General features: G+C 37.2%; 2 protein-coding genes across 4 annotated transcripts in view; one reads left to right on the top strand and one right to left on the bottom strand.

The window, feature by feature from the left end:
* Nucleotides 1-5,005, top strand: part of tas1r1 (taste receptor, type 1, member 1) — a 5,905-nt gene extending 900 nt beyond the window's left edge. Inside the window, exons 3-7 of the mRNA XM_016283164.1 lie at nt 94-849; nt 946-1,167; nt 2,384-2,504; nt 3,208-3,578; nt 4,451-5,005. Of these exons, the coding sequence (XP_016138650.1) occupies nt 94-849; nt 946-1,167; nt 2,384-2,504; nt 3,208-3,578; nt 4,451-5,005 (2,025 nt within the window). The remainder of the gene's footprint in view (nt 1-93; nt 850-945; nt 1,168-2,383; nt 2,505-3,207; nt 3,579-4,450) is intronic.
* Nucleotides 5,006-7,502: 2,497 nt separating this feature from the next.
* LOC107593438 (transcription factor HES-5-like) lies at nt 7,503-9,717 on the bottom strand. Of its 3 annotated transcripts, none has more exons than XM_016283163.1 (3): nt 9,373-9,717; nt 8,322-8,415; nt 7,503-8,214 (listed from the first exon to the last, which is right to left on the bottom strand). In XM_016283163.1, the coding sequence occupies exons 2-3, from the start codon at nt 8,388-8,390 to the stop codon at nt 7,816-7,818; spliced, it is 468 nt and encodes a 155-aa protein (XP_016138649.1). In that variant the 5' UTR covers nt 8,391-8,415; nt 9,373-9,717; the 3' UTR covers nt 7,503-7,815. The 3 variants fall into 3 exon arrangements, with proteins under 3 accessions (XP_016138649.1, XP_016138648.1, XP_016138647.1); XM_016283162.1 differs by having other exon boundaries at nt 9,386-9,716; XM_016283161.1 differs by having other exon boundaries at nt 7,504-8,214; nt 8,322-8,418; nt 9,386-9,716.
* Between the last annotated feature and the right edge of the window lie 1,550 nt (nt 9,718-11,267).

Genomic DNA, 11,267 nt, shown 5'->3' with positions numbered 1-11,267 from the left:
TATATATATATATATATATATATATATGTATAGCCTATATATGTTTCTCTATTCCATTTTAATTGTACTTTTTTTTTTCTCCGGTATTTGTAGATCTCCTACGAGGCATCAAATGAATTGCTGAGCAACAAGATCCTCTATCCAGCTTTCTTCCGCACCATCCCCAGTGACAAAAACCAAGTCAGCGCAATGATACAAATTCTCGTCAGATTTAACTGGACCTGGATCGCTCTTCTCGGTAGTGACAATTCATATGGTATACAAGGAATGCAAGGCCTATCCCAGCAAGCTTCACTTTACAATTTATGTATTGCATATCAAGCCGAGATACCCGCTGTAACTAACAAGACGAAGCAATACATGCAAGACATGGTCAAAAACATCCTCAAAACCAAAGTCAACACTATAGTTGTCTTTGCCAATAAGAGGCGGGCCGCTGGCTTCTTTCCTTTTGTTATCGACCAAAACGTGACAGGAAAAGTGTGGATTGGGACAGAGGATTGGTCGGTGGCGTCAACAGTGAGTAGTATCCCAGGGATCAGTACGATAGGGACTGTCCTCGGTGTCGCAGTCCAATATACTGAATTCAGTGGTTTTGACGATTTTGAAAGGCTTTCTGTGCCCAGGCTGAAAGACACTGGTTTAAAAAGTCCATTCAACCACAGTGTCCCATGTATGCAAAATACAAACCTTTATGAAATAGCGATTCAAGGCTTTTCTATGTCACAGTATGACATTGTTTCCTCCTTTAATGTGTATAAGGCCGTGTACGCGGTGGCTCATGCGTTGCACAACATCCTGCAATGTGACTCTGGACTGTGTCAGAAATATAAGGTGCAGCCATGGGAGGTGAGTGCTTTCAGAGAAAAATCACTGAAAAATTATAGCACATTTGCAATGTGTATTGTGAATTATTAAGGAAATTACTTTCTTTGAATCCCACAGGTATTTCATCAGCTGAAACGAGTTCGGTTTTCAATTCAAAATACATCATTTTATTTTGATAAGAATGGAGACCCTCCTTCAGGTTATGATATAGTGACGTGGGTATGGACAGATGGCCAGTGGTCATTTAAGGTGGTGGGAAATTACAGTCCAGTTCCAACTGAACTTCAGTTAGACGCCTCTCAGATTAAATGGACAGGTCAAGTGTCTCCTGTAACCAAGGTAAGTTTCTTCTTCCTTATATGCATTTTCTTATATTTTCCTTAAGCGCTATTTACAGTAAGTTTTTCTTTTTCATTTTGAAAGAAAAAAATTAATAGATTTATTCAGCAAGGATGCTTTAAATCAGAGGGGCCAAACAAGGGCCTGTCACTGAGGCAAAAGTTGGACCCACCATTCCATATCAAAAGAGTGGGGGGAAATAGGAAAAAACAACTTTCTAATTTATCTTAAAAACATAAATAAATAAAATTAAATAAGACTGGCTCCTAAAACCTCAGAGAAAATCAGAGAACCTCAGATGATGCCAACCCTGAAACAACATACAGAACTACCACATTTTGCTATAAGTTTGATTGCATCATATAATAATTGCTGTTAATATTATTCATCGTCTGTTTTATTACGTCTTAAATTGATTTTTCCGTACTGCTGGTTCGTCTGGTCAGAGGAGAACTGGCCCCCCGACTGAGCCTGGTTTCTCCCAAGGTTTTTTCTCCATTCTGTCACCGATGGAGTTTTGGTTCCTTGCCGCTGTCGCCTCTGGCTTGCTTAGTTGGGGACACTTCATTTCCAGCGATATCGTTGACATGATTGCAAAGATATTATTTAAACTGAGCTGGATGTTGACATCACTGAATTCAGTGATGAACTGTCTTTAACTGAAAAATGAGTGTTTACTATTGTCACTTTGCATTATTGACACTATTTTCCTAATTAATGCTGTTCAGTTGCTTTGACACAATCTGTATTGTTAAAAGCGCTATATAAATAAAGGTGACTTGACTTGACTTGACTTGACTTAAAAATTCAGCTTTGTTTCACAGAAGTAAACTACATTTTAAAATATATTAAAATAGAAAACGGTTATTTTAAATGATAATATTTCAAAATATTACAGTTTTACTGTATTTTTGATCAAATAACTGCACCCTTGGTTAGCACTTGGAGAGACTTTTCAAAAAACATTAAAAATATTACTGACCCCAAACTTTTGAAGTGTACGTGCTTCCAAATAACTTTCCATCTGCATCAGCATTCTACACAATAAAATAAAAAATAAATGAAAAATAAAATAATAATAATTGTGATAAAAATGTAATTAATGTATTAAAGAAGGACAAATAATTTAAATAAGGTGCCAGAAATGCGAATAATAATAATGATAATAATAATAATAATAATACATGTGTATCATAAATATTTGTGCTCTGTCCAGGTTCCTGAGTCCCTGTGTTCTCCAGAGTGTCCTTACGGACACAGAAAGCTCATGACCGGACAGCATAAGTGTTGCTTTGACTGCATGGCATGCCCTGCTGCCACTTTCCTCAACAAAACAGGTTCAATAACACTCCAAATATCATATAATTAAAAAGTGAAAGTGCACAAGGTTGTTCAATGGAGGAAACACATAGGATGTTGTTCACAGTATATCCAACAGGTGGCACACTTTCTTCAGCTGTGACTCCCATTTTCGCTTTTAATTTCCTTGCTGTTTGTTATTTTTTTCTGTTGACTTACTTTTCAATGCACATAGACAACTACAAATAAGCCATTTGTAAACTGGGGGCTGTTTCATAAAACAAGTTTACCAAACAAGCCAGGCTTATTTCAGTTATTCTGATTTATTTTGAACCAAATCAACTGACAATAAATCAGACTAACTGAAATAAACCTGGCTTATTTGGTAAACATTTTTTATGAAACAGGCCCCTGGTTTACTCAAAGAGTGTAAACACTGAGGCCCTGAGATGGTTGCAAAACATTGCTTTGTTTGTTGACTTGGAAAAAGTTCAACAATATACATCCATTTCATATTATTAGGAGCACTAAAATCTGTTACTGATAAATCATCTACTGTAATGTAATGAAATATTTGCAATTTATATGTTTCTTGTCAGAATACACAGTTTAGTTACTAGCAGGTGCTAGCCATCCTAACCAGCCAGTCAAACACTGCACCTTTAAACTCTGTAATGTAGCCTCATTATGAAACACTTTAAACTGCGTCTTATGCTAACTTGATTTCATATGTTCTCATAGGTTACACTTTCTGCCAAGTGTGTGCCAGAGACTACTGGTCTGAAGCAGAGAGTGAGACGTGTAAGAAGAGAGCCGAGCTGTACCTGCCGTGGGGCGCTCCGCTCACTACAGCCCTGCTCATATACCTGGGTGTGACCCTGTTTCTCACCCTTGGCACGGCTGTCATCTTCCTATTCAACCTCAGTACCCCTGTTGTGAAGTCGGCCGGAGGGAAGACATGTCTGCTAATGCTGGCGTCTCTGACTGTGGCCTCCTGCAGCACCCTGTGCCACTTCAACAGACCCTCCCACATCGGCTGCCTCCTCAAACAGCCACTCTTCATTATCAGCTTCACTGTGTGCCTGGCGTGTGTGACTGTGCGCTCTTTTCAGGTATATGGGGCTCTCTTTATTTCACTATTGTAGATGTGTTCAGGGCAGGACTCTTATCAAACATGATAAGTTTTGGGCAAATTGGACATTGTATGCAGTGTTACAACAACTTCCTGTTTCATGGCTTTAGCACTTAGTATGTGTTGCTAGCATATTTCTATCATGTTTAGCACACAATATTATATTTTACTATGTTGCTAGTAATAGTGCATCACAGTGTTAAACATGTCACTTCCTGTTGCCAGTAGGTGGCACTATTACTGTAACCGAATATGGTCTTCAGGCCAGGACTCTTATCAAACATGTGAAGTTTGGGGTAGATCAGACCTTGTATGGCTGAGTTACAACAACTTCTTTTTCCATGACGAAACATCGAACTTTGTCATTCCACTACGGACACGACCTTCAACAAAAACTCAAGATCTTCACAATTTAACGTCACAAAGGCCTTAAGATTACACTGACCAAGTTTAGTGTTGATCTGATCTACCGAATTTCATACATGTTTGTGAAATGTATAGCGGGAGGGGCACTTCGTTGAAAGTGTATAGGTGGCCCTACTGAGCCATTTTGCCACACCCACTTCTGAAACCTATATCTTCTGGCATGTGTGCAAAGTTTCATGAGTTTTTTAGCATGTTTAGGCCCTCAAAAATGTGATTAGTTTTGGAGAAGAAGAAGAATAAAACAGAGGAATTCCAAGAGGATGCTTGGGCCCTAATAAGAATAATCCTAAAGAAAACAATAGGGAAAATTAAATATCCAATATTTGCCAATAACCAATATGGTATGTCTGTATTGTCTGTGCATTCTTAATAAATAACATTCATCCTCGTCAGTTCTCATAATAGCATGAATCTCTCTCTTTTCAGGTGGTTTGTATATTTAAATGGTCCTCCAAGCTGCCAAGATCCTATGAGACCTGGGCTAAGAATCGAGGCCCTGAGATGTTCATCTTCATCACGACAGTGGTGGAGGTCTTCATCTCTCTTCTTCGCATGCTCCTCGACCCTCCCTTTCCATCTCGGGACTATGACTTCTACAGTGACAGCATTATTCTGGAGTGCAGTAAGACTCTGTCTCTCGGGGCCTTCGCTGAGCTCTTTTTTGTGTGTGTGTTGAGCTTAATTTGTTTCTGCCTGAGCTACATGGGAAAAGATCTGCCGGCCAATTATAATGAGGCCAAATGCATTACATTTAGTCTCATGATATATATGATTTCTTGGATCACGTTCTTCACAGCTTACTGCATTTCCAGAGGGAGCTTCGCCATGGCCCTAAACGTAGGCGCCATTCTATTTAGTGTGCTAGGAATACTCGGTGGCTACTTTTTGCCAAAGGTGTACATAATTTTGATAAAGCCCCAATTGAATACAGCAGCTCACTTCCAAAACTGCATTCAAATGTACACCATGTCCAAGCAGTGAAAGCAAATAAGACTTTCTACTGTCTCTCAACATTAGGATAATCCAGTAGAGCCTACTAACAATACAGAGCAACATAATCCTAGTTTCAGTCTTTTAGAAGCACCCGATACTCTAATTGTCTCTGGACTGTGACTGCTTGGCATATGCGTAGCCAGTGGGCAGAATGACAGAGAAAGCCTAATTGTGTTGACTACCGAAAGGGCAGAGCACCCGGTTCAGCTGTCCTGCGTGAACATCTGTCATGTGCTCCACTCTCATGGGTGCCCAGTTTCACGCTAAACAATTTGGAGAACAGATTTAATTGGGCAGCTGATTTAAATCATGATCTTGGTCTTGCAGATAAAAGGACAGATGGCTTCACTTGTACTGTTTGTCTTTAGTAAGTCTTTAAAGGAATAGTTCACCTGAAAATGAACATTTGTTGAAAAACCTATTCACCCTCAGGCCATCCAAGATGTAGATGAGTTTGTTTCTTCATCAGAACAGATTTGGAGAAATGTAGAATTACATCACTTGCTCACCAATGGATCCTCTGCAGTGAATGGGTGCCGTCAGAAGCTAATCAAAACATCACAATAATCCACAAGTAATCTACATGACTCCAGTCCATCAATTAATGTCTTGTAAAGTGAAAAACTACCTGTTTGTAATAAACAAATCCATTATTTTGGCACTTCTGGCCAAAATAATAAGTCCATAATTCATAATGGCGCTTGCTCCAGTGAAAAAGTCTGTCCACTGTTGTCCTCTCACGCCAAAATACACAGACATATTTGTTTAGAAATGTTTTGGACTGTTTTCGTCTGTAAACAGTGTTTGATTTGTGCATATTATCTGTTCCAATAAAGAAAGAAACGCATATACATCTTAGATGGCCTGAGGATGAGTAGGATTTCAACAAATGTTAATTTTTTGGGTGAAATACTTTTTTAATGCCCAAACAGCATTTGAGCTTTAAAGGGTTAATTCACCCAAAAATGAAAATCCTGTCATTAATTATACTCACCCTCATGTCATTCCAAACCCGTAAGACCTTCGTTCATCTTCGGAAAACAAATGAAGATATTTTTGTTGAAATCCGAGAGCTTTCTGACCCTGCATAGACAGCAATGCAACTGAAATGTTTTATGGTCCAGAAAGGTAGTAAGGACATCGATAAAATAGTCCATGTGATATCAGTGGTTCAACTGTAATTTTATGAAGCTACGAGAATACGAGTCATTAATGACAGAATTTTTCATTTTTCAACTAAACCTTTAATGGAGGAACATCTGACCAGCTGTACTTGAATAGTGACTTAGTAATAGTGTAGAATCTGAAATATTTCTCAAATACTTTTTATGCTATTTTGTTTCTTTGTTTTTTTTTCTCAAAATCCTAAAGTTTCCTGTTAATTACCAGATTTACATAAAATGTTAAATCCTGAATTTTCCATGTAGACGTTTGGACTCCACTTGTTGCGTGTCTAATTGTTCAGTGACACACACACTTGCATCAGCCCCTGGGAAAAGATAGGATGAAAGGCTTGCTGTTGTTAAGGAGGTCATCTCCACTGACTCCGGAACGTGTGAGTTGGGAGCACGGAAGTGTTTCCCACACTACTTTCCTATTGTGAGTGTAATATTCTCAGGAGGGGAGAACAATAGAAGTGTGCCTGTAGAGGGGAGGCTGTGTAATTGTATTTACTTGACGTTACCCATCTGTGCTGGTAGAAACCTCATATAGACATAGTCTAGATTTATTTGAGAGCTTAAAATTGAACAATTGTTTTTCAAATAAAACATTTGAATTGTATTTTTTTTAATGAATGCCATATGAAATTTGACTCTATTCCAGCAAAATAATAATACAAATAAATAAATGAAAAACAGTATTTCTCTGTCTGCCTCACAAAAACGGGCAAATTTGACGTGAAGTCATTTTGAATGTTTTAAGATTCTGTTTGTTTTATTTTTATATTTTATTATATACAATTCTGGAATACCTTATTTGACAGAACTGTATAATAAAATGATCACTTACAAGTAAAAATCAGTGGTTCACACAAATTGAGAGCTAGTTTTTAAACTTGTTAGCTCAGTTTACCTGCATTTAGTAGATCAGCCCACAAGTGATGTTTAATGTAGTTCCCTAACCGGTTCACATAACTTGCTTATAATGTCAACTCTGTGTTTTCATAGCTGATGTTTTTTTTTTCCTTTTCAAACTAACAAATCAAACTATTGCATATATTGTGCCAGTTTCTTAAGCAATTAAAAAACAGATCAGGTGTCTGTAACATGCAAACAGTGATTAAAACACCGAAAACCATGAATTGATAATGTAGAATTTTATTAACAGAAAATATTTGACATAAGAGCTCATTTTCAAAACATCATTGGTCAAGACAAGAAACTGGATCCTTTATCAAAGGTACAGCATCCCTTACCTACCAAACAATGGAGAATTCTCAGTGGAAACATAAAGATACTCTGAAAAACTTTTAAGTACAATTTCATTTTAAAGGTCTGATACATAAAACTCCACTGGAGTCAACCTCAATTAAATATGCACACATCAAAACAAAATGAAAAAATAAATATATATTCAAAAAACTATTTAAGTAATCACATATGTGGTAAAAAGCACATTATGAGCTATCAAAACAGAAGCAGCACATAAATCCACCTCTTTCTATTGACAAACACATGTTTGTCTAAAGTTTTGTCAATCAATATGATGACACAAATGTACACTTTGGAAATGAATCTCCTACTTTTATGAGAGACATTACTATGACTGTCCCTCAGTGTTTACAGTTCACAGCATCTCTACCAGGGTCTCCAGACGGGCCTCCTGCTGTCAGGCTGTTGCAAACCAGCCGTGCTCAGTTTAGAGGAAGGTGCCGGTGGAGCGGAGCCGATAGCAGCACTCACTCGCTGAGCGTTGTGGAGGTGCTGGAGCTCCCGGCCGGATCTTTCTCCGGTGGAATGAAGAGTGAGGAAGTGGACAGACTCCCTCCAGCAGTGAGAGTAGCCTTCATTATAGTCCCTCTGAGGAAACTGCTGCTGCTGTTTGAGAAAGCTGACAGTCATTTCCAGAATATCGGCCTTCTCCAGTTTGGCACTGGGGTCTTGACTGTGGAACTCCTTCTCCAGGAGACTCTTGAGCTGATCGATGCAGTTGTTGATGCGGTCTCTGCGCATCTTTTCAACAGCTGGCTTCCTCAGCTGAAAGCAAATGGGAACACTGATTAACACTGAACATGTTTCAAACTACATAAAAAATACAATTTTGGTGAAATACTTTGGAAGAACTGCATTGAAATGAAACATACCTTCATTTTGTCCTTATCACTGAAGTGAAGATGGTCAAAAGAGGAAAGCGTAACCAAATGAGGTGCCATGTCCAGGCTGGAACAGCTTGATTTTCTTCTGTGGCAAAAAGAGTTGTGAGTCTCTTTGAGGAGCAGACCCCTGTATTTATACAGCAGCATTAGCATTACAAAGCCATGTGGCCTGTGCTGTGTTACTGTTCCCACACTCTTGAGACCAGAGGGCCGGCTCATCACAACAATAGGGGATATTAATTTTATGGTTAACTGCCTGCTCGCCTTGCACTGAAGGAATGTTTCCCAAGGTATCAGAGGGACGCCACACTTGAAGGTTTAGTGAAGGAATTTGGCCCTTTAGCCAATTAGAAAAATTAGATTTAATTTCTGTATCAAAAAATGATGATGAATATAGGTTGTGCATGTTTTCAAATGGCATGTTTGGTAGAATACAAAAGATGAAAATAAAATATATTTGATGAACCGTGACAATGCTCGGTTGATGTCTGCGCATGCATCTAGTTCACACTTTGCGAAACCAAAATATAATGCAAAAATTCTCAACACCGCACAAACTGTTCAGAGATGAAAAATAATTTATGCACATACATTTTAATGAATTAAGCATATTTTATATATTGCAAAAATTCCAGATAGCACAAACTGTCCAGTGATTAAAAAGAATGCACACTGTAAGAAGTTATTTTTTCAAAGTTGTGAATAAAACAAGATTATTAGCGTACAAGAAAATTGTATACTTCTTCAAAATTTAACGTTTAATTTAATGTGTTACTTGATGCTCATTTATAATTAATTGTGAAATTTACAAGCAATTTTTGAGTGAAAATTGTTTCATTGTTCAGTTTTTATTTTTATTCATTCTTTTTTTTCAGTGTAATGACATGCATTTTTTTATGCAAAAATATATTTTATAAACTATAGGGTTAATTCATACCAAAATATGCTGCAAAAACTCTGGATAGCACAACTGTCCAGTGATGAAAAAGAATATATGCACATACAATTTTTATGCAATAATAAAGTATACTTTATATACCATGTATAGTTACCATGTATATGTTCCAGGAGCGTGACCAACATTTACGTGCTACAATGGCACGTGGTTAAAACTGCTACATCCCATCAAAGGCACGAGAGTCCCAGCTGGAAACACAGCCTCGAGTCCGTTCCCAGGCCAGGGATATTCCTTTGATAACTGTTAACAGCATGACTGTCATCTCTGCTTAAGTTAGGTGGCAAAGCAGTCGCGTCCACGTGCCAGATTACGGATGTTCTCATGTAGCTGTGGAACTACATCATATAAATTGTTATCTTCTAAAAATATTTATGAGGCAAATAATTCGATTTGTAACGTGTTTTGCTTTAGCTTATTTTATGCAAGGTGTCAGCACGCGCCAGGAGCTCATGCTCTGAGTTCAGTGCGGTTGATTGATTGATTGATTGATTGATTGCATGGCCAGCTGTAGCCGAAAGTTGATCAAAAGCCAAAAGGGTCAGAATTCTCCTACTACTAGACACAGACTAAATACAAGCACGTGAGTAAAGTGGCTTTACTGTGGCAATGAAGTTCAGTGCTTGGAAATCCCTCAGAACACCTTAAAACACACAGCACCACCTTTGTGTATCGTGGCAACATCTTTTTTATGTGGAAACAGCATTTATATTTTGTTCAGAAGACACCTTTTTTTCTTCTTCAGTTTCTATAGTCCATTTCGTCCGTATAAAATATTGTAGGTGATACATTCTAGTTATTCTTCGAGAGAAAACCAGCGATTTAATAGTTGATATTACTATTGTAGTTGTTGTTGTTAATATTTTTTATTATTTTATTTGTAAAATTTAAATTTTACATTTTTTGTGATTTTTTTTTGTCTTTTGTCGTTTTTTTTTAGTGACTCTTTATTCATTAGTTTAACTTTGAGTTAAAGAGAAAAGGAGAATTATTGCCTTTGCATAGCTGAAATTTAATTGACTTTTTTTGTTAACATATTTTCAAATTAAGGATTGTTTCAAGTATTTTTTTATTTTATTTTTATTATTATTTGCTTTTAGTTAATGATAATAAGCTTGGTGAAACAGCCTCTTTTTGTATTGTGATGGATAGCAAAGACTAGTGTTTATGCTGCATATATAGTGTGTGTTTGCTTGTATTTTACACACATAGGCTACTAAAATACTGTGAGTTTGTGTTTGAGGACATTCCCACCATCCTGGGTGTTTTAATCTGACAAGTGCAAACAATGCACTAATTGCTCCATTGAAAATGTTAATTGCATTAATTGTAAAACAAACGGTCCGTCTTAGTGTCACAAACAAACTTGGGAAATCAAGCTTGTGGTTATGCAATAGTGAGGAAGACAGACGTTTTAGCAAAGAAATCTAAATTGTATATATATATATTCTATATTCTCGACTATAGCAGATATGAAGTCTATTCTAAGTTTCAGTTGAGTTGGATATATGATTTTGTTCCTGTGATTACTCTATGCTCATCTACCTAAGCAACAGGCTTTAAGACATAATGTTTGTGTGGCATAAGGCACTGGGCTTTTACTGAAGATCCCATGAGTTCTGTATGAGAGGGCAGCCTTCCTTTCCCACAGTCTGTTCATTGACTGCCCACAGTAAGGAAACCAAAGAAGTGTGTCTTGTTACACATCACATTAGTCACGGTGTTTGAACTCTCTTTATTAGAGGGGGACCTAATACATAGCATAGCAAGACCGTCTGGACTTCAGGCACTGCTCAAACACTTTTAGGACTTTCCCAGTATTCAGCAAGAGTTTTTAAAATCAGTTCACTGCTAGAAAATCTTACTATTTAAAAATGTTCGAGTCAGGTGTTTGTTAGTTTGTTTATTGCATTTATTTGTTTATTTATTTATTCATATATATATATATATATATATATATATATATATATATATATATA

Source organism: Sinocyclocheilus grahami, unplaced genomic scaffold (genome assembly GCF_001515645.1).
Source record: "Sinocyclocheilus grahami isolate Dianchi unplaced genomic scaffold, SAMN03320097.WGS_v1.1 scaffold170.1, whole genome shotgun sequence".
In the NCBI taxonomy this organism is placed as follows: domain Eukaryota; kingdom Metazoa; phylum Chordata; class Actinopteri; order Cypriniformes; family Cyprinidae; genus Sinocyclocheilus; species Sinocyclocheilus grahami.
This window is presented reverse-complemented; position numbering and strand designations above follow the sequence as displayed.